The 24439-nt window shown below is 35.2% G+C and overlaps 2 protein-coding genes across 5 annotated transcripts; one reads left to right on the forward strand and one right to left on the reverse strand.

Moving 5' to 3' along the window:
- Positions 1-85: 85 nt before the first annotated feature.
- On the forward strand, positions 86-3677 carry impa1 (inositol monophosphatase 1). The gene is made up of 9 exons (XM_026206745.1): positions 86-346; positions 1125-1213; positions 1306-1439; positions 1560-1664; positions 2119-2164; positions 2374-2482; positions 2564-2672; positions 2809-2960; positions 3312-3677. The coding sequence occupies exons 2-9, from the start codon at positions 1151-1153 to the stop codon at positions 3440-3442; spliced, it is 849 nt and encodes a 282-aa protein (XP_026062530.1). The 5' UTR covers positions 86-346; positions 1125-1150; the 3' UTR covers positions 3443-3677.
- A 271-nt stretch (positions 3678-3948) lies between these two features.
- Positions 3949-16299, reverse strand: LOC113045951 (uncharacterized). 4 transcript variants are annotated; one of them, XM_026206736.1, is made up of 21 exons: positions 15865-16299; positions 15388-15478; positions 14291-14356; positions 14026-14171; positions 13777-13943; positions 13557-13648; positions 12690-12860; positions 12483-12587; positions 10488-10709; positions 10297-10388; positions 10018-10200; positions 9170-9349; positions 8987-9085; positions 8791-8880; positions 7918-8032; positions 7710-7828; positions 7520-7633; positions 7358-7421; positions 7121-7214; positions 6857-7025; positions 3949-5110 (listed from the first exon to the last, which is right to left on the reverse strand). In XM_026206736.1, exons 1-21 carry the CDS (start codon positions 15907-15909, stop codon positions 4940-4942), a joined length of 2595 nt encoding a protein of 864 aa, XP_026062521.1. In that variant the 5' UTR covers positions 15910-16299; the 3' UTR covers positions 3949-4939. The 4 variants fall into 4 exon arrangements, with proteins under 4 accessions (XP_026062521.1, XP_026062520.1, XP_026062522.1 ...); XM_026206735.1 differs by having other exon boundaries at positions 14026-14192; positions 15865-16298; XM_026206737.1 differs by lacking the exon at positions 7520-7633 and having other exon boundaries at positions 14026-14192; positions 15865-16298.
- Positions 16300-24439: the final 8140 nt, after the last annotated feature.

The raw sequence follows: 24439 nt of genomic DNA on the forward strand, positions 1-24439 counted from the left end.
AAGAAGACTTGCATGTTTCTTTTATAAATGAATTTTTTTTTTTAAGACTAATTTGTTACAAAAAAAAAAAAAAAAAACACCGACTGATGACTTTTATTTTGACACGAATTCTGAAAGTACACACAACGCATGCGCAAAATAATTTTTATTCAAGTAACATTAGCCTGTAGGTGCTAAACAAACAGAATATTGACCTGTATAGTGTTTGTAACCTACTTTAAAAAAGTGGCAGTGGGATATTTTATTGTTTTCTGAAAATAACCAGACGGTTTAGGGTTAATCTCGTTTGGTCCTCCAAAACCCCGGAAACAACAATCTGACAGTGACTTCATTTCGCCGGGCATTGGTAAGAATTTGAGGTTTTTTATCATTTCTAGATTTCAATTTTGAAATGTCAGTATATATGTGCAGTGATCATAATGCTTTGTATCATTTATTTTACGTTTAACGTTACTATATGGTCAAGTAATGAAAAAAGGCGATTTGTACGGTATCTTCACTAAAGATTATCTGCAATTCATCTGTCATATCATTGTGCATAACGTTAGTCATATTATTATTTGCGATGAACCACTATTGTCAAACATGTACGTTAACGTTACAGTTAATTCGTGGACTATTACATTTCTTCAAATGCTTAAGCAACGTCACCGTCAGATATTCCTGGGTTTCCTGTTGACTGCTGATTTAAACACTACTCTCGAGTACATTTCCATCAAATAAAATAATGTTATATCGATCTGCACAAAATTAGGAGTGCCCTATATATATATATATATATATATATATATATATATATATATATATATATATATTAGTAATACGGGTATAAATAGATATTAGATAATTCAGGTTATACTACTATTTTGGTTGAAACTGTAGTTGCCATTGTAAGTTTTTGCTATGGTAGGAGTTCTCTGAAGTCAGAGACATATAAGGAGTGTGTGCAGGGATTAAGGGAATGCCAGCAAAGTGGAAAAATATGGAATTAATCAGAAACATAAACTGCCCCTCAAATAAAAACAAGGTTTTAGACACAGCTTTTACCAAGTGCAACCTGTTAAAGCTTTCCTGTAGCTGCAGTCAGAAATTGATGACAGTAATAGGTTTTTATGTCTGATCAGAAAAAGGGTCCTCACATAAAGGCACAATGCCTGACCTTTGGCAGGATGCCATGGACCATGCTGTGACACTGGCCAGGAAAGCAGGAAAAGTGAGATAACATCTTTTTTTTTTTTTTATATATATAGCTTTTTGAATTTGTGGCCATTTTTACTAAAACCTTTTTATGATCTCTATGGTCAGATTGTAAGGGATGCTTTGCAGAATGACATGAAGATCATGTGCAAAAGCTCTTCTGTCGACCTGGTCACTAAAACAGACCAGAATGTGGAGCAACTTATTATTACATCAGTGAAGGAGAAGTTTCCTGAACACAGGTATTTGTCCTTCATACTAACACAGGATCAGAAGAGCTTTAAACCTTCCTATATGTCTAGATAGGGCATATTGAATCTGAAGTAAAGGGAAAAGACCAGCACTGCTCCTGTTTGTTTCAGTTTCATTGGTGAGGAGTCAGTGGCTGCTGGAGAACCTTGTGTTTTGACTGAAAACCCAACATGGATTGTTGACCCTGTGGATGGGACCACTAACTTTGTGCATGGGTAATTTTTTGTTTACATTTGATACACTGGAGTCAAAATGTCTTCAAACACTAATGAAATTAAGTAAAAGATAAATGCAAAAAGTACAAATTCAATAATACTATTCAACTATAATAATGTAAAAATAATGTAATATAAAACATTTTTAGTGACATTATTTTACAGCTTGACAATTATAGTTAATTTTCACCCATAACTTTATTTTGTTCTTTTTTCCCCTAAAACTCTTTTAATGTTTACAGTTTTATTTTGGTAATTATTTTGTAAAACTAATAATAATATTTCTTTTTTCTGTTTTAAATTGGAATTTTTAATGTGAGTTTTTTGAACTCCACTGGCATATGTCAGGAATGTTAAATGACTAAATAAGTGACCGGTTTAATTTTCATACTTTGAGACTTTTCGCTTTTCTAGCATGAGCTATAAAAAATAAATATGCTTTTCTTTTGTACAGATATCCATTTGTTGCTATATCCATTGGCTTTGCTGTCAACAAAACGGTAAGGATCATTTGCTTTCAAATGCACCCTCTTTATTTTAGAATAACAAAGTGACAGCACTGGTAATAGATGTTTGTGTGGCGAGATGAAATCGGAAACTGCTGCTCTGCTCCCACTTTGTTTTCTTGCTCATTTGTCATGCTTTTGAAAAGTTGGAAGTTCCTCCAGTGGGTAGAGCGTCTGTCAGACTCATCATTCTTCTCTTGCAGTTAGAGTTTGGTGTGGTTTATAGCTGCATAGAAGACAAGATGTACACGGCTCGAAAAGGGAAGGGTGCATTTTGCAATGGACAGCCTCTGCAAGTGTCGGACCAAAAAGGTAGTCGTTCTTCTGAGCATTCGGCATTTGCTTGTTGGCAATCATCGTAATTCTCTCTGATTGTTTCCCCATCATTAACAGAGATTAACCAGTCAATCATCGCTACAGAGTTTGGCTCTAATAGAGACCCTGATGCCGTTGATAAGATTTTCTCTAGCATGAGGAAAATCTTATGCCTGCCAGTTCATGGGTATGTGCCAGGTTTCTTCCACACACAGCCTCACTGGAACAGATGTCATATTATCTAAAACTATGTACTCTACCATTAAATTTGTAATGTGCGTCAACAGATATCTCTTGACTATTAATTTGATTTTCTTTTAAAGGATACGTGGCGCTGGATCTGCTGCCATCAACATGTGCTTGGTAGCATCTGGTTGTGTGGAGGCCTATTATGAGATTGGGATCCACTGTTGGGATGTGGCGGCTGGAGCAGTCATAGTCTCAGAGGCAGGAGGAGTTCTCATGGATGTTGAAGGTAAAGACAGCTCTTTTAAGTTGTTACGTCGTTTTTATTAATCATATTTCATTATTAGTTAGCTTTTATTTTTAGATTTTTGAGAATTTTTATTAAAACCTTTCATTTATTGTTATTTTAGTTGTCAATTTTTGGTTTTCTAAACCTAATATTTATATTTGATTTCATTTCAGGTTTATTTCAAATGACAATTTTTTTTTAATAATTTCAGATTTAGTTAAGGATAACACTCTTATACTGATATAATCTCTAAAAATTTTGTCTTTAAGAAATTATGTTGTTTTAATGAGTTTGAATATGATTCTTGTGTATTAATTTCTTGTGTATCAACTTTTTCAAAACTGTCCTCAGGTGGCCCGATGGATCTGATGTCTAGAAGAGTTTTGGCAGCTAATAACAACACAATTGGAGAAAGAATCGTTAACGAGATTGAGGCTTTTTCAGCCGATAGAGATGATGCACCTGTAAACCCTACCAAATAAACCTGGTTTTGAAGAAAATCTTCTGTGCTATCGAAGTCTGGTGTTGAAAAATGCATCATAGTTATGTTTAAAGCTGTGTGTAAACGGTAAATTACAAATGACAGACATTTTCCCGTGTTGAGCTACTCTAAGTCAATGTTCACTGTCATTAGTATGTATTTACAGCTTTTAATAGTAATATTGTTTATTTTATACACAAGTTCAATAAACAAGGAGTTAATCATGAATAACTTGACACATTATTTGTCATTTTTTTTTCTGTGCCTAAGAAAACAGTTTGAATAGTTTTATAATTTGCATATTTATGGCGTCGTTACATTACGTAACAGCATAGTGTCCGCTTTTAACGTTAGTTTGCTTCTCTCCTTTGTTCTCATGCTACTATATTTTCAAAAACAACATAATTCCTAATAAACAAGCTGTTCCTTCCAAACGGCTCTGAACTAAAATCCTAAATTATAATTCTGTGACAAAAATCGCCATAAAAAAACAGATACAGACCATGCTTATGGAATGATTAAGACTATATTTACATATGAAATGATCACTTGAATTATAAAACATGCTCGCAGGGCAGTACAGATGTGTCAGATAAGCTTTGTCCAGATCAAGAAGTTGATTTTTGTAGAGAAAAAGTTGCTATATTCGCAACACTAAATTCTGAAAAATAGTGTCGTTCCTGAATGAATCAGTGAATAAATCAACTGAGTAAATGAATCAATGACTCACTCATAATATAACCTTCCTCCGCACAAAAGAGCCAAAGAACGGCTGTCTGGAGCAACTAAAACTGAGAGATATTACAAAAAAAATTACATTCCTAGTGCCAACTGTCTTGGAACAAAGCTCAACCAAATAAATTGAAATGCAAAACAAAAGCACAATTATTCGAAGCGGCTGGAAATACACACACACACACACACACACACACACAATCGCCAGGTTAAGTGTTAATTGCCAGGCTTTTTGTAAACAGAAAAATTGAGACTGTGAGAAAATAGTTGTTTATATTCACAGTTATTCACACAGTAAAATTACCATACCAGCAAAATATAACCTCTCACACGTCTTATGAATCATGCTAATACCCGTTTCACAGGGTCCAAAAGTGCAAACTTGTGCCCAGTATAATCCATATACTGTATAAAGCTGATTTAATACACAATCTATATCAAACAGTTAGAGCAAGTAGATCCTCACTGCCAACAATTAGAGAACTTGAGTAGTTCTGAAAGCCACAAGCTTATGTGTTGTAAATTTATTAAGTATGATACAGAAACGTTAATTCTCATATTGTAAAAAAACTGATAAAATTCCTGCATCATTGCTGGTTGCTCTGCTCATTCTTCAGCATGATTTCCCCCTGGCATTACAATTAAATTTGTGTGGAGGTAAGAAAGACCTACTTTTTTCATAATAATGTATTGGAAAAACAATTTGGTCACTATGTTAGTGTTAACAATGACAGCAGGGTTGCACATTCAGTCCATGTACCCTTCAATCAGTCAGCAGCAGTAGATGCTGGGAGTCCTCAGGAACTGCCCGGCTTAAGATGGAGAACCATGGAGCTCCAACCGCAGCAGGAGAAGAGGGGGACGGTGTGGGAGGAGCAGCTGCCGTCAATCCAGTAGCTGCCCCACTGGACAGACTAACCCTCTGTTTTAGGATCTGAAAGGATAATGATAATAATAATCATTTTTATATTGCACCTTTTCAACACCCAAGGTTACTTTTCAAAGTCAAGTTTAAGGAACAGAACCAAATAAACATCAACATGTAAGCACAGTAAACACACTAAGGCTGCAAGTAATAGATAGAGGTTGCTTATATATTACTAAGTTAGGCTAGAGATACAGAAGTGATTCAGATAAACATGTCCATAACAAGGTACAATTTACAGACCGACAACTGAAGTTATATTCAAAGAACATTTTTTTATTTTAAAAGGTTTTAAAGGAGAGAAGGGAGGACAAACACTTTATTTGGGAATGGCAGTCACATCATCACTTTTACTGACTTAATCGTCATACACATCATTTCAATGTAACAGTGTTAACCTATGTGCATTGTATGTATGATTTTAATTGAATTGAATTGATTGTTAAACAAATATTGCTAGGTAGAATATTTAAAATCTCAAAATAATTACAAATATATAAAATATTTAATATTTGAATATGTAATCTTTTTAAAGTTCCCCTATTATGCCATTTCCAACACTGCCTTTTATGCAGTGTTTAATACAGCTGTATGTGAATGTAAACTATCCGCAAAGTTGTAAGGCTAAAAATGCACGATAAATAAAGTTATTGCCTCCCGAAAAATAAAGAATGGACTCAGTATAACCTAAACGAGTCGTTAGTAATTCGAATCCCACTTCGGTGACGGCTACAAGTCACAGGGTAACACATTTGCATAATGTGCGCCTATGTTCTATGTTGGCTGGCCGTGAACTTGACCCCGCCCACAAACACGTAATATTACTGCCGACTGCTTCTCTAATCTCGGGGGGTTCAATGCGGGATTCACAAAATGCTTGCTGTTAAAAGATGGATCAGTATCCTGTTAATTTATAACCTGATAATTTATAGATGTTTATGTTTTCTATTGAGAATTCAAAATTACTATTTTAAATTATTGTTACTCAAAATAACTTTTGAAATACGCACATTGTTTCCGAAAGGGTTGCAAGTTGTTCACAACAAAACCCACCTAATTGCTACCCAAAACTAACTCAAAACTAACCAAATTGCATTTTGAGGGGGGCTCCCCATTAAAAACCGCATTCCAGGGTAAAAGGGTAAAATTTGCATTAAATATAATGTTATCAGGGTCTCTTTGACCCGCTGAGATGAAAACCAACACGCTACAACAATGATAAAGTTGCCCAATTCTGCGGGAAGCTGCAGACATGACAACACTGGTTTCTGACATAGCTGTACACTGTAGACCAATCACAACAGACTAGGCCATCTGACCAATCAGAGCACAGCAGGCTCACGTAAAGGAGGGGTTTAGAGAGACTGAATCTTTAAACTGCTCTGAACAAATTGTTTGAGAATTGCTGGAAAATGAGGTGATAATGAATGCATATTCTTAGAAAAATAAAGTGTTTTTGGACCTTGCATGCATTTAATCCTATTATATAAGACTCCCAAAACAATATTAGGAACTGTAAAAATGGCATAATAGGGGCAACTTTAATGGTGCATTCAGTAGTTTGGTGTGGTTAACACCCCCACCCCACCACCACCACCCAAATAATTGTGTAGACCGCTCTATAAAACTTACATTTACGCAATACACAAGATATGGTTTATGCTCTGATTGAAATAACTGTTATCATCTCAAATAACAGGATTTGACAGTTTAACAATACAGTGCGCAAATGATGCTTTACTTTTACAGACTGACCTGCCGAAGTCTGTCCTCGTACCGTCGATCCGGTTCTAAAGGCTGCTTGTCTGGGACTGGCACTTTCCAGCGGTCCATTTCTGCCCTCAACTCTACACCATCTAACAGCACCACAGGATCTAGTGCATTGTTGTTTATTAGCTCCACCAGACACTCTTTATAATGTACCCTAAAAGTGAACATAACATTTGAGAAAATCTCTTGAGTTTGGTGTACTTATGGAAGAACACAGTATGTGAATAATAAAGAACGAGCATTCCTTACGTGCAGTAACCACTGTACTCTGGGAGCGCTGGGCGTCCACATGGCTCCTCCTTCACAGCTCCTGATTCTTGGACCTCCATTACACCACAAATCCCTACAAGAGACACATAAACGTACTGTATTTCAACTGTACTGTGACATATCTAAATGCAGTGAAATTAATATTGTTTGGGCCAACGTTTTGGTGCATAATTAATCTGAACATACTATATTCACATGTCAAAACAAAAAATGTACCTTTAGAGTATCTCCCCGCTGTATTTTTGGGGCTGAACATGAGGGGATGTGATACCCCATAGTGCTGAAAACATAAATAAGAGTAGTTTAGCCAGTTTTACTGTGGCAGGGTATAATAGGGGCTTCCTGTTTATGCTAGACCACAGTAAAGATGTGTGTCACTTGCAGCAGGGTCCGTAATCTTGGGACACTCCAGTCTCTCAGATGATAAAGGCAGTTTCGAGGGTGATGAGCATGTAACCCCTTAGCTCCGCACTCGTTAGAAAAATTACAGGCCTGCAAGGACAACATATGCTCTGATACAGAGCTCTGTGGTAACTATAATGACGACTGCTGAGAGAACTAAACTTACAGAGCCTTGTTTAAATGGCTGACTGCAGCCTCCGCAGAACTCATGCTGGCACTGAGTGCATTTGAAATGCAAACAGCCTCCTCTGGCCAGGAAGAAGCGAAATTTGCATTTTGGACAGTCTGTAAGGAGCAAGGAGAACGTTACAACCTGGGAAAGTTCCAAAAAAACACTTTGAACCAAGAACCTTCAGTGAGTGTTTTTGTTTGACCTATTTTGTTCCTGCTGAGAAGCTGCTCCAGCCTTGAGTTTTGGTATGCGGGGCTGTTGAGTTGCTCCCACTCTTTGAACTTCTCGCATGAGATTCCTTCATGCTGTGGAGCCCACTAGACAACAAACATCCAGATCAACAGCCTCCATAAATATGAGATTACAAGCACCAGCACAATGCAGGGGCTCAACAGTAAGGATTGTTTAGTTCAGGAGTTTACTTGCCTGGCTGACATACTCAAAGACCCAAATTCTACATTTAATTTACATTTATGTATTTAGCAGACTCTTTTATCCAAAGCGACTTACAGTGCATTCAGGCTATACATTTTATTACCAGCATGTGTGTTCCCTGGGAATCGAACCCACAACCTTTTGTGCTGCTAACGCAATGCTCTACCACTGAGCCACAGGAACATTAGAACATTTCTAGAACGTCAGTCTAAATGTCCCACAAACTATTTTTAGTAACGCATTTATATATGCACTGCCATCAAAAGCACAGTAATATTGGGAAACATTATTAATATTATTTTTTTTTTTTACATTTCTAAAATAACAAGGCTGGATTTATTTAATCAAAAATAGTAATATGGTAAAATTCTATTACAATCAAGAAGCATTTCTTATTATTATCAAAGATGTAAAGAGTAAATAAATGTCTTTACTATCACTTTTAATCAAAAGTTTACTATTGATAAAATCTTACTGGCCACAAACTTTTGAACGGTTGTGTAAATATTGGTTTTCATTAATTGCTAAGTTAATATTTATACAGAATATTGAGTTTAATAGCTTGCATCCCAGAACTTTATATGACAGACAAAAATCTCACACTTATGTTGTAAGACTAAGGCATATGATGTAAACCTACCGGCTTTTTACATTGAATGCATGTGCTTTTCCTACAGCTGGGGCAATCCATTCTCAGCCTGTCTGCTTCATGAAGGAGCCCAAAGGAACACTAAAAAATAAGGATGACTTTACAAAAATATAAGCAGTCATAAATCACTATCATGGTCAGACCTGAAATTATACTGTATAAAGTATCTGCGAATAACAGAACTTACATGTGCACACCAACGGAAGTTGGGCATTTCCTGCAGTGCCTGGTCTCTGAGCTTCCTCTGGAAGAGCTCATGGATCTGGGGCTCCAAATAATACCTGATCTACAGATACAGAATGATCTACAGTTATTAATATTCTATCTTCAATTTCATATGGTGCGAAAAAACATGTTTGGTGCTCCACACCTGTGTGTCGAGTAAACTGAAGTACTCCATAGACTCCTCCCTGCGGCCTCTTTGTACATCAGGAAGATTACAAAGAGGACACACAGCATGTACTATATTCTTCTCCTTAATCACAGAGGAGAAGTACTTCTTAAAACAGCTCTCACAGAATGTGCAAGAGCAGTGTGTCATGGTGACCATCTGAGAAAAGAGAGAGAGAGAGAGAGAGAGAGAGAGTGAGAGAGAGTGAGAGAGAGAGATTTATATTAAATACTAATTAAAACATAATGACCCAGTGAAATACCACAACAAGTCCTGAAAATCATTCATCACAATAGTTTCATTATATTGTAATATTTTAATTTGATAATAAACAATATTTTTAAAAGTCACTCATGAGAACTAAAGCTGCATATATTATATTTAAAATAAATTATAAAATGAAATTATTACTGTTAAATATTTCTACAGCTTAAAAATATCTGCTTTCTATTTTTATATATTTTGAAATGTAATTTACTCCAGTGATGGCAAAGCCAGATTTTCAGCAGCCATTACTCCAGTCTTCAGAAATCATTATAATGTGCCAATTTGGTGCTCAAGAAACATCTTTATTTTCAATGTTGAAACCAGTTATGCTGCTTAATATTTTTTTGTGGAAAATGTGATATTTTTTGTGACATTACAAATATTTACTGTTACCATTTTCATCAAATGAATGCACCCATTGCTGAATAAAAGTATTAATTTCAAAAAAATATATAAAAATTATAAAAATCAAATGATGATAAAACCATATAATGCATAATAATCTGAGGTGGATGTGGCTCCATATTGTTAGGTCAAGAACACAATTCATTTATTCTCACCCTGTTGAAAGACACTTGCTCCTGGCATATAGGGCAATCATGGCAGAGATATTTAAGGGCTGAGGGGAGGTCTCGGCACGACTGCACTGCTTCCAGGACATCTGTGGAGCTGAAACTGCACCCTTCCAGACTCAAGATGCTCCTAAACATTTCAGCTTTCTCACCTTGGACTCCACCTGGGATCTGAGAGTAGGAGGTTTTTTGTGTAGTGCAATCCTGTACAATATGAGTGAGTTAAAAAAAACAGTGAAGGGCTATCCTGATTTTGCCCCCTCTTACCTCTATATCTTTAAACCTCTTCAGTTGAATAGGAAATTGCTGCTCATTAATAGTAATCACCCTGTCAGGATTCCTCACAGCATGCTCTGCATCTGAAAAAACAAAAACAAAAACCCCAAAAGACCACTAAACATTTAATTGAAATAATAATTTTTTCTTTAGTGGAGGTTATTAGTGATGTCCCATAGTACCTCTTTTGTGTCTGAAGAGCACCCAGGCCTGGTCTGGCTGTCCTGCAGGGTACTTGACATCCAGAACCTCTCCGCCCGCGTTCTGCCTCCGCTGGAAGAAGATAGTGAGCTTGTTCTTCATCTTGCTGGGAGAGACGCCCACAGGAAGCCCGCTCACCACCACCTTGTGATGCTCATCCACTAACCCTGAATGAACTCCACCACCCCAATCATGCCACACATCTTTATGAAAAGATCAAAGTCTGTATTAGTTCAGTGTAAGAGGCCCCAGTACAAACTGGAAAAACAGTTTAATCACTTGCATGTTATGCTGAACATATGCCTAATACAAATATTAAATTCAGACAATGAAAAGTGCATCCAGCAACTAGATGTCAAGCTCATTTATATTTTCTTTAAAGATCCGCTGAAACTGATTCCAGTGTTAATGTACTTCTGACTACATCAGGATGTGTGTCGAACATATTTAAGCTGCTTGATTTGCTACTTTGTAGTGCTTTCGTGTGCAACAGTTGGGTTCTGGAAGTAAAATCCTATTTATTTTCTTCATTGATTTTTAACTATGCCTTATAAACTGTCAAAGAGTATGTATATATATAAGAAGTTTCTTCTGCTCATCAAGCCTGCATTTATTTGATCAAAAATACAGAAAAAAATGTAACATTGTGATATATTATAACAATTTAAAATAATTGTTTTTACATTTATTATACTTTAAATTGTCATTTATTTTGGTGATGCAAAGTTACATTTTTAGGATCTTTATCACATGATCCTTTAGAAATCATTCTAATATGATGATTCATTATCAAAGTTGGAAACAGTTCTGCTGCTTAATATTTTTTTCAGAACACGTGATACTTTTTTAGGATACTTTGATGAATAAAAAGTAAAAAAAAATGAAATAAAAAAGCTATGTTTTTAAAATATAAATATTTTGTAATAACAATATACACTACTGGTCAGTAATTTGAGGTCAGTAATTTGTTTTTTCTTTCTTTTTTTATTTACAAAATCAATACTTTTATTCAGCAAGGATGTGTTAAATTGATAAAAAGTGATAGTAAAGAAAATATATTATTAGTTTTTTTTTTATTTTTTATAAATGTAATTCTTTTTAACCTTTTATTCTTCAAATATATTAGACAGCAGAACTGTTTACAACAATCATAATAAATCAGAATATTAGATTTCTAAATGATCATGTGATAGACTGGATGTTACATGTGACACTGAAGGCTGGAGTAATGATGCTTGAAAATTCAGATTTGCATCACAGGAATACATTTTTTTTAAGTATATTCAAATAGAAAACTATTATTTTAAGTTGTAATAATATTTCACAATACTACTGTTTTTTCTATATTTTTGATCAAATAAATGCAGGCTTGATGAGCGAAAGAAACTTCTTTCAAAAACATAAAAATAGTAATGTTTCCAAACTTTTGGTCTGTACTATATATATATATATATATATATATATATATATATATATATATATATATATAGATAGATAGATAGATAGATAGATAGCTAGATAGATATAACTTACACAGTGAAGACTAATTCATTTACCCAATGTGCTTCTTATTTATCATAGTTTTTGTCCTGTTGCTTGTAATTAGTTTCTTGTTCTTATTTCATCACTGACTATTTATGTATCTCCAGTGAGCTTGAGTTTTTTTTTTTTTATTGTATTAGATTGATATTGAAATTGGTGACAAGGATTATGAAAATTGTATCTATGGTATTAAATATCATAAAAAACCTTATTAAAAGAAAAAAATAAGTATATCAAGATATATATTGTTATCGAGATATATAATTTCTCATATCGTGATATAAGATTTTGGTCATATCGCCCACCTCTACTCATTTATGGAAAAAAGATAAATTAAAACACCGGCAAGAAGTTAATTTTGTCTCCCCAAAACTTCAATTTTTTACTCACTTCATGAAGTCTTTAAAAACACTGCTAAATGATGTGTGATTTACCTCTCTCACTGGTGCTCAACTGGTACATGTTGACAACTCTTTGTAATTGAAGGCTTTTGAACTGATCGTCTATGTCATCAACATTAGAAGCATTGCTGGTGGGAGCTGAAGCAGAGATAATCCTTAATTAATTAAAAAAAATTAAGAAGGGGGTTTTAAAATATTACAGCTGAATAATAATAAATAAAATAAAAAAAAACATATTACCTGAGGCAGGAGAAATAAATGGGTTTGTTTGGTGGTTAGCCTCCAAAGCTTGTGCACCAAATGTGATCCCGAAATCCAGCAGCTCTTGCGCGTATGATCTCCTTACACCGCTCATCTCTGTTTCACTGGCTCGATTCAGCTTCATCTGGGACTTTGTACTCTTGGGTAGGCCTAGGGAAAGAAACCTTATGGTTAGCCAGGAATAGAAAATGAAAGTCTGAAACTATTTACGGCATTAAACCAATAAATGTAAACATTGTATTAGATCAGCATGCTTTCTGCTTCCAAGATGGAGATTTCAGCTAGGTCTACCAACCCACTAAAGATCATAAATTCATACATGCTCTGACACACTCAGCTGTGGTGATCATTTGGCACAAAATGCCTTCTATTTACTGCAAATAACATTTTTCATTAATTAAAATAAAATAAATCTTAATATGTAAAATAAAATCTAAAAATAATACTGTATTATATATATATATATATATATATATATATATATATATATATATATATATATATAACTGAAAAAAATTTTTTTAAACATAATATATATTTCACAACATTTCTCATTTTCATTTAGTTCAACTGGATGTACTAAAATAACTGAACAAAATTTGTATGGACATAAAAAAAAAGAAACACACACACACACACACAAACTTCCTAAAGGAAAACTAATAATTAAATACTAATAAAAATAAAATAAAAACTAATTCAACATATTCAAAATGATAATAGTATCTCAGTGATACTAAAATTGGTATATAGAGAGTGCAATTTTTTTATTTATTTTTTTATAAAACTGAAAATCTAGTGAACAATTCATGCAGGACTACTATTCAGCAGAAAATCAATGTTTACTGTTGCTGGCATGCTGAGGCACAGATGAGATGGATGCTCCATGTTGAGCTGTTGACATTTTATGCACTGAACTGCTTCCTGTATGAGGCCAGCTGCGGCACAAACAAACAAAAAGAAAGACTGAAGATTACATAAGTATCCTGAGAGATACTTAACTGAGAGACTAGTGTCGAATGCTTTTGATAAGAATAACTGAATTGAAACTCAAACAAGCACTGACCTGCCACAGGATGACACAGGATTCGGTTGAACTACAAGATCAGCTGGCAGGTGTTTTGCTTGAGGATGTATTGGAGGGTTTCGGACTGGATAGGTGGCAAAAAGAGGAGTTTCACGTTGAAAGGCGGCAATCATCTCTTCCAAAACTATCGACAAGTTTGACCAGCCCTGGAAATCAAACATTTAAATCCAGAGTGAAATATTAAAATGATTAACTTCAAATAAGTCAACGTACAATAACTACACTTACAATCTTCCAGTTGCTGAGACAGTGGAGAAGAACGCGACCGTTGGCATCAACACTGCTGCTTTTAGCATTGATGATCATGGAGGGTGAAGGGCAGACAAAACACCTGGGTGGGTTTTTGGGATGGGTCTCATGGATCCAGATGCAAACTGGAATGTTGTACGTAGCATCTTTGTAACAACATTATACATATTTAATGAGTTTCAATTGGTGGAAAGCAATTACAGACTCTGGAAGAGATTAATTACAGCTACTGAATCCAAGTTACCTTCATATGTTACAGGAACGGTGCCACCCAGATAAACCAACCTCTTTTTATCTTTATTGGGATAGACTGTAGAAAGAGAATAGAAACAAACTCAGGAAATACACATTCAAGAAAATGCGCACAGTAAGCAAAAAGTCTACATAGCAGTTACAGTTGTTTTGAAAGAATATTTGTGGATTATATAGGAGACAGGGACTTGTCTGTCAATACACCCATGAATATTTAACAGTGTACAGTGTAAATCTATTCCAGTATAGGCACAAACTAGGCCCTTTCATACCAACTAAACGAAACTGTAATGATAACTACATTACCATTCAAAAGTTTGGACTCTGGAGCCAGATAAATAAAAGAAAAAATATAACTAAACACACAACTGAATGAAATATTAATAAATAAAATATTTAATCAGCAAGGACCCATTAAACTGCTCAAATGACATTAGAGACATTTATAATTAAATTTATTCATTGTCTAAGTAATCAAATAATCGATTCTAATTAAATGCTTCCTTTAAACTTTCTTTTCATCAAATATTTCTGAAAGAAGCATTATGACTTGGTAACAAATATGGTATTGAACATAGTTTAGAGAAAAAGAAACCAATGTAGAGCCATGTATAATGTATAAACAGTAATTATAACACACAGAGAAATTCATGGCATTTCATGTTCCATGTTTGCTGTTCTTAAAGAAACATGTAGAAGTAACATAGAAACTAGTGTTTTGGGAAACAAAAGAGTTGAAATCAAATTGTTTTTTGACTTTTCTCTGCATGCACCGTGTGCCCTTGTGGTTTTGCTGTGTTCACTGCTATTGCAAAAATGTGATATGGTATTGAGGTTTCAGTTTTAGTTCAGAATTCACAACCATTATACATTTTGTTTGAGTTTTAAATAAAAATTTGATTTGACCTAGTTATTAGGACAGCTTTGTAACAATTTTCCTAATATGACAACTAGCCCCAGTTATTAATTCCCATACAGTGAAATGACAGCCACACTCTAATCCATGTAACTACTGCTAATTAATTAAACTACACAGGTTCACAGATATCTGTTGCCAGACCCCTGGAGTGCTTTCAAAGATAAACTTACGGTAACAGTCCACATATAGCTGCAGGTGTGGGAAATCTGCAGACACGTCTTTGATTTCATCAAGCACCTCTTTTGGGAAACAGTAATTACACTATTGAGGAAATATGGAGATGGTCATCATCAGTAAACAAGATGATCCTGATGCACCATTATCTCAACAAGACAAATTTAACATGGTGACCTACACCATCGTTACTAGCCTACAGCTATTGTGTTTTCAACAAAAGTGTGGTAACATGGTATTAATCATCACTGCTAAAACAATGTTTACAATATGAGAGAAGATTCTGAAAGGAGAAACAATATTGTATATAAGGGACTTTATAATGACTTCAGACCTGACAACTATATTAAAATATCTAGTTCAGTATGTCCTCCTTAATACTGAATTAGTTACAGGTACTTAGCTTATTATCTCATGAACAATTACAGTCTTGTAAACCATAGATGCCTCGCTAGTGTTGACAGTAAACCTACCTCGAGAAGTGTTTGATACTCCAGATCAGCTGTAACGCGCGACATCCTCCAACTGCACGAGCACCGCTCATGCACTCAGCGTCAAGTAATTTTACAATAAAAGCGGCAAATCATATCTGTTGCTTCTTCCATCGCTTAAGTTTATATGTCATTAAGCCAGTTTTGGTTTCTTTTGCCAAGAACGTCACTACGTCTCGTTGATACCGAAAGTTCAAGTGTGGTTGCAGAAGTCTGCCATATTGAGTGTGGCAGGAAGTTAGCTGTTTGAATTTTTCTTGTCTATTATTTTCCGGTATTTGTTTTTCAAAAGCTATCCGTTTTTCAGCTTAAATGAATTTGTGTTCTAGATAACGACACGGAGATGGAGGCAAAGCTCAAGCTCATATTAAAACGATATTTCCTGATTGTCGAGCCTATGGGCATAAACACGTCGACTGATGTAGTAGAAGTAGGCCTAACGCTGGATGTCAGTATAACACATACAATCTCTCCATCACTGCACTGGCGTTCCTGACACAGAGAAAGAACCTTTAATTTTGTTTTATTTTTATTTTTTACCTTAAACCACATAAACACATCACATTACACCAAATAGACAAAATAATGTTCTTTTTAGCAACGTCAACGTTTAATAAAAGGAAAGTCCAATTGCTTGTTAATTCATTTTACCACATTAAGTTTTGAAGGGGGAAAATGCGGACTGCAATGTATTGTGCAATTCTGACAAAACATGTATTATGAAGCTACAAAGTTGAAAAGCACAAAAGTTTGTGTAATAAGGAATTATTTAAAATTAGCCTGTTTTTTTTTCTTTAAAAGGCCTATCTGAAAATGTTGACAAAATGTTTTCACAAAAGAGGTATATTTTTAAATTAATAACTTGCTTCTGTCAGGTCATGACTAATGTTTCTTGAAAATACAGGTGCATTTCAATAAATTAGAATGTTGTGGAAAAGTTAATTTAAGTAATTCAAATCAAATGTATTAAATGTATATGTATTAAATGTAAATGTAAATGTATTATATAAATTCAATGCACACAGACTGAAGTAGTTTAAGTCTTTGGTTCTTTTAATTGTGATGGCTCACATTTAACAAAAAAAAACACTATCTCAACTAATTAGAATATGGTGACATACCAATCAGCTAATCAACTTAAGACACCTACAAAGGTTTCCTGAGCCTTCAAAATGGTCTCTCAGTTTGGTTTACTTGGCTACACAATCATGGGGAAGACTAATGATCTGACAGTTGCAAAATGACAGAAGACAATCATTGACACTCTTCACAAGGAGGATAAGCCACAAACATTAATTGTCAAAGAAGCTGGCTGTTCACAGAGTGCTGTATCCAAGCATGTTAACAGAAAGTTGAGAAGAAGGAAAAAGTGTGGAAGAAAAAGATCCAACCGAGAGAACTGCAGACTTATGAGGATTGTCAAGCAAAATCAATTCAAGAATTTGAGTGAACCTCACAAGGAATGGACTGAGGCTGGGGTCAAGGCATCAAGAGCCACCACACAACCGGCTACACTTGTCGTATTCCTCTTGTTAAGCCACTTCTGAACCACTGACAATGTCAGAGGTGTCTTACCTGAGCTAAGGAGAAGAAGAACTGGACTGTTCCCAGTGGTCCAAAGTCCTATTTTCAGACGAGCAAGAATTATATTTCATTTGGAAACCAATGTCCTAGAGTCTGGAGGAAGGGTGGAGAAGCTCATAGTCCAAGTTGCTTAAAGTACAAAGTTAAGTTTCAGTCTGTGATGATTTGGGGTGCAATGTCATCTGCTGGTGTCGGTCCATTGTGTTTTTTGAAAACCAAAGTCACTGCACCCATTTACCAAGAAATTTTGGAGCACTTCATGCTTCCTTCAGCTGACCAGCTTTTTGAAGATGCTGATTTCATTTTCCAGCAGGATTTGGCACCTGCCCACACTGCCAAAAGCTCCAAAAGCTGGTTAAATGACCATGGTGTTGGTTTGGTTGACTGGCCAGCAAACTCACCAGACCTGAACCCCATAAATGAAATCAGCATCTTCAAAAAGCTGGTATTGTCAAGAGGAAAATGGGAAATAAGAGACCAAAAATTTAGATGAGCTGAAGGCCATTGTCAGAGAAACCTGGGCTTCCATACCACCTCAGCAGTGCCACACACGGATTACCTCCATGCCTCGCCGAATTGAGGCAATAATTAAAGCAAAAGGAGCCCCTACCAAGTATTGAGTACATTTACAGTCAATTAACATACTTTCCCAAAGGCCAACAATTCACTAAAAATGTTTTTATGTTTATTTTATTTTTATTGATCTTATGAAAGATTCTAATTTGTTGAGATAGTGAATAGGTGGGTTTTTGTTAAATGTGAGCCAAAATCATCATAATTAAAAGAACCAAAGACTTAAAATACTTCAGTCTGTTTGCTTTGAATTTATTTAATACACAAGTTTCACAATTTGAGTTGAATTACGGAAATAAATGAGTTTTCCACAACATTCTAATTTATTGAGATGCTCCTGTATATTTATTTATATGCACAGGTATTTAAAAGTTTAACATATATTTAAATCTATATGAAATATGGTTTGGGGGTTTTGAGGGTGAATGTGATGGAATTTTGACAAAATAAAGTAAAAATGTAATGAAATTGTACATTTGCCTTCAGGTAAAGTTCAGGTAAGTTCAGGTAAAGTAGAACATTTCATCCCAATGTCAAAATCAATAAAGATCATGCTTCCTAAAACCTTGTAAATGTATTTCCAAACAATTATTCCTTCATAAAACAACTGTTCAAACATTATTAGAAAGAAAAAGTGTTATTCACTGGCCATCTCATGGTTTTATAGTGACTGACAGCATCTAGAATTTAAGCTCCATGTAGCTGGCCAAAACAATCTTGCGCTATCCTACCGAGATAACACAGACTAATTTTCGGACTTATTTCCCATCCTCCAAGTTAATTTTTTTCTGAACCCATGAGGTGACCAGAACACAGGACTGAGTGGGTGGACAGACAGGCCACAGAAAAAAAACAGTGATTTATGATGGAGAGGTACAGATAAGAGAAGCAGTGAAACGAATGTAGTTGTCACTCACTTGTGATGGCATGACCCTGGCTTCCACTGATGACAATGTCTACCTGCCATATGTGATTATGCTATAGTGTGAAGGTGACCCCCGGGAGAATGAGCAAGTCCTCTGAAAGTGGGGCAATGCACTGGGGGAATAGACATTCTGATAGCTGTTATCTTTTGATTTTCAGTATAATTTCAATATAAAATGTTAATTCTATGTTCCCCATACTCACTGAAAAATCCTTCTTCTTTCTGATAGGTCAGTTGCAGCTTTCAGCAGTCAAATATTTCCTACTGTTAGCAGAATAGAAGAAAAACAAATAAATTCCTTCAGGCTTTGCATCATGGTGAATTTTGAGACAATGATCAACTGACTGTGCATTGTCCATTGAATATTTCACCACATTAAAAGTGCTAGTGAACCTACTAACAAGATTGCTTTTAGCAAAACATTCCAGGACACCAAAAAGGTAATTATTTTTTTCAGTTTTTTTATTTTTGTGCGAATCGCCTGGTTGTAGCATAACAGCTTTCTCCAGCCAAGGTGAGATGGTCTCTCAGGTCCAGGCCTCATTGTGCCACTGCCCTACTTCCAGACAATGGAAGCACACTTCATTGCACAGGCTCTTTGGAAACAGCAGGCCTTCTTCACTATTGCCCCTGGAGTAAATTTACCCCAGCTGTGCATTAAGGCTTGCAAGTCCCCCTCTCTCATCACATACACGTACACAACCACAAAGTGTGCACACAAGGCTTCACAGTCTTTATTGGTTCAGGGTTAGACTGTACCCAGCTGCTGCACACACTTGAAGCCAGGCTCAAACAGACCAATGCTGTCTGAAGGCCCATTTGAAAACCTGTCTGAGGTTCAATAATGGCGACATTACTAGCAGCTAAGTCTCTTTGTCACATGTGAAGTTTTCCACATGAAAGTGGGCATGCATTGCACACTTCTGCCTGGAAGGATATAAAAGTCCTGCAGGCATCAAGATCCCTTTAAATTAGTAGGCGTGCAAGACTTTGTGGGGACTGAGAAAGCTAGGCTGCTGGTCCCATCCAAATTGCTCTAATTAAAACCTGGTGTCGGGTGGAGGGCCGTCAGGGTGGGACTGTGAAGTCAAAGCATTCCAAATGGAAAAGACCACAAACTCCCCATAACAAGGTTTTCGATCTACAAGCTTTAAAATAAAGCAGGCAGAGAGAGTTCCATGCATTGATTTCTTACATACGGTACAAAGGCAGTTTCACAATTCAAAATACACACCTAATGATTATACCATTTGCCATACCAGCTTCTGTGGAAAAGTAGCTTAAAAAGCTAGTTCCAAAAATAAGGAATTAAAGAAAAAAGCCAACTTGTTCTTATGTACTGCATGTCTGTATCCACATTATTTTGCAACATGGAAGTATTCTGTGAATGTACAGGACCTCTGATTCATTAGTTGCTCTGCTACTAGAATAATAAGAGCAGTAAAAGGTAAAACTATTTGAACCACAAACCAGTGTGTTTATGAATATGAGTGTAATTGTACATTTAAGTAATATTATAATAGTACTGAGTAATATTAATTTATAAATGTACTAACTGTGGTTAGGTGTAGGATTAGGGTTTGGCTAGGGTTATTGCATGTAATTATGCATAATTTTGTGCTAATACTGTATTAAGAATATGTACCATGTGTAACAAAGACATCTTTAAATAAAGTGTTGTTGAATATGATAATGTATTAAAACCATATGATAAGAAATACTAGTTTGCAATATCAAGCATCATATCAGGTTTTTTTTTTTCACTGCTAAAATAACTGGAAGCAGAAGACCAGAAGTACAAATTGCCACACACATGTTTCTTTTTTTAAATAAAGTGGCTATATAAGCCAGGCTATGTGCATACATGATAGTGTGGAAATATCTCAGTGCTGTTGACTTTCCGTATGGGTGTATTTACCAAAAATTATTTTTATGCCTTTTTTTTTTTTTTTTTTGCTTTTGAACTGGTTGAAGGCTAAAGAGGTCTTGTCAGATCCACGCCAGCCCAGAGAGGGGGTACTCTAATGGGGTTTGTCATCTGCTAATGATAGCTCACAGCCGTGAGCCGCCAGAGGTTTAGGGGAGCTTTGCAGGAAGGGAAGGGATCCATAATGATTTGGCATCTCTTAATGAGAGCCAGTGGGCATCCCTGACCAGTGCTCAGCTTGTTTTACTACAGGGAAATGGCAAGAGAGAAACTCCCCACTGGAAAAGAGCAGTCGGCCGTTAACCCTTCAGCCTGCCACAGCACATTTACCATCAGCACCTCACCAAAGCTATCCACGCCTGCATTAACTCTTTAACCATTTACAAGTGCACATTTAACACAAGTTATGTTATTAGGTCAGAGAAAAATGGCAATCAGCCTGAAAACCAGATAGCAGAGTAACATTAGGACTACTGCCTAAAAAAAAACATCACGTAACAGATGGACAACAGTAAGTTATACTAGATACGAACAGGTACTCTATTATGTATGAACTCACCTGTTAACTGCTACTATTCAGTTTTCCATCAGGGTCTTACCTTTGGATAAATGGTTGTTGTTTTAAATGTCAATAGCTCAATAAAAAACGAGCTACTATTGATTTGTCTATTTTTGTTTAATTAATGAAAATATCTTCTAGCAAATTTAAAATGGAATTATATTGTTGTGCATCTTCAAGCAACACACAGTAGCTGAGTTTTATTCAACTAAATCAATGCCGAATCAAATATTCAGCTAACAAAGAACATTCTTAGAACTTTGGATAATGTTCTGGCAAATTTCTCTTAGTTATGAACAAACATTCTTCCAGTAATGTTAATGGAATGTGCATTCAGAGCTCTCTGGCCTGTACTAATGTACTCAATCTTAGCACAAAAAGAGTATTTATATCATTCATAAATATCATGATATAAATATTTATCATTTATATCATTCATGGAAAGCTTTTTTTTCCTGAAATGTTTTATTTTGGAATTAATTTTTTTTTTTTTTTTGATCTTTCAACGTTCAACTTTTGAACTTTCAAATTTCAACATTCAAAATTAACGTACCTGTGTTTGCTAAATGATAAAATGTAATGTACCATTAACTTTTACACAAAACAAATTATATTTAAAATTTTAAATTAAAACACTTAAAAACACACTTGATTTGAATGTTCATAGAACATTAAAGGTGCTGTAGGGAACTTTTGTTAAAAAATATTTCCTGACAGTAGAATATGACACAGATAATCTGTGAAAAAATCAAGCTCCTCTGGCTCCTCCCAGTGATCCTATTGCCATTTGTAGAAACTCCATCGCTCCCGGTAAAAAATAACTACACTTACACATATTTACAGATCACATTTCTTTGTTACAGAACTTTGTTCTGTACACATTTAGTTATACATTTTTACCTTCTATATCAATGTTCAGTAGTTCCATGTAAGAAGAAACAGTTGAATAAACTGATTAAAAAAAAAAAAATTTTATACACTCAAAAATACACACAACATAAAATGTTACACTGTCCTGTTAAATTCTATGTAGTATATAATTAACCTAACCCAGACTTAAAAGTTCCTCGAACTCCCAGATTTACAACTGGTGCTTTGAGAGCGTGTCCATTATACTACCATACGGTAGTGTCATGATCGCCTTCTGTGGCAAAACAAAGATGAGGATAAACTAAAAAATAAACAGTCTTTAATAAACAATCCAAAGGTGTGACACAAGGCAGTGCACAACTCACATGAAACACAACATCAATATCACAAACCAGATGATAGAACCGTCACAACACAGGGTTTATAAACACATGAAACACAATCAGGCAGAACAGAAACTGGTGAGGAATAATCAAGGATAACTAAAAGAACACAGCTGAGACAAATGGAACTTAATAAAACAGGAAACAGGAACTACCAAATATGGGCATAAGGGAACACATGGAACAGAGTCTGACAGATTTCATATTTTCTTTCAAAAGCTCAAAAATAGAAATAGAACATACTGTAAAACTAAGGACGTGCTGAGATTTAGGTGCTTGTTATTGTTCTTTTGTAGAGAAACAAACGCTGAATGACAGCAAATTGCAATGGTTGTCAATGCATTTGCTTCAAATAGTCATGCAGTTGGGCAAATATGGTCCAATTATAAAGTTGTTGACTGAAAAAGTCCTTGGAATAATATATATAAAAAAGATATAGTTGGTGCATAACATACTAGCCTGAAGGATGAAAAAATATTGCCAGAACAAAAAAAAAAAAAAAAAATCATACTCACTAGACTTCTTTCATGTTCTACAGTATTAGAAGGATACATATAATATAACCTACCATTTTGGCCAATCACAAGCCATTTCAATGCAAGAAACCTTTAAGGTACTGTGCTGTCCAGTGCTGCTCATCAAGTCTAAACATTGTTATCAAGCTTTCAATATAGCAGTGGACTATTGTATCCCATGTGGCAGTGCATGTGGGTAGGCCTATAACTCCACTCTTTTGTTGTCTGAGGGTTTGTATGAGGAGTCAGACTCTAAGTGGGTTTCTACAGTCACCTGAGAGTTGAATAAATAAAATACGCTAGATATTGTCCAAACTAGGCTACAGATGCATTTGCATCATGCTTTACTGCAAGCTCTCACACAGATAACGCACCATTTAAACATGAAGCCGAGCAGCACCACTACCATTTGATAAAATACTGTAATCATGATTTGACCTCAGGTCATTTAGGTTAATTATACACTGGTAAAAATAAATCCGAGTTCTGAATTGTGAATTGCTGCTCCACCAGTGCCTTTACTATGAATGCAGTCTTTTGTGCTGATTACGTTTGTAAAACACCCTGATAATAAGGAAACGCTGATGTTACAAGGCTGTAATGTTGCTTAACATCATACCTGACAGCAACTTTAATAGGCTATTATTACTGATTGTGAATGAGGAAATTTGTGTGACTATGACTAGCCTTTCTTGATAATCGCCTTTGTGTTTTAGTTAGGTTTGTATGTTGATTGTTTGTTTCGTTTCATCATATGCATATGTATATACGTTACGTATCAGTACATACTCATGCTTTAACATTTGTAAGCAAAGTCTTATGTTTATTTTTTATATGTTACAACACGTAGTTACTCTCAGGTTCACCTTTGCTATTGCTTATGATGTATTTACCATGCAAATGCATGATATAGTATTTTGTAACTGGGCTTCTTCTCTTGAGATGCTTTGGCAACCTAGATCCCTCTCTTTTTAGTGATTAATGAGATATATCTCATTCATTTTACTTTCTACATTCAATTTTTTATTTGCTTTTGTAATGATTGATTAAACTCATTACATTTTATCAACAATTTTTATTGTCCATTTTTTATTGTCTGCATATTGCACTTGCATCAACTAACAAGAAAAATGACTTTACTAGATATTGAGAAGATATGATAAAATAAATGTTAATATAAACAAGCTTCGTGCTGTACAAACACAATGAATGCTGGGTTGG

The sequence above is a fragment of the Carassius auratus genome, chromosome 27 (genome assembly GCF_003368295.1).
Source record: "Carassius auratus strain Wakin chromosome 27, ASM336829v1, whole genome shotgun sequence".
Classification (NCBI taxonomy): Eukaryota; Metazoa; Chordata; class Actinopteri; order Cypriniformes; family Cyprinidae; genus Carassius; species Carassius auratus.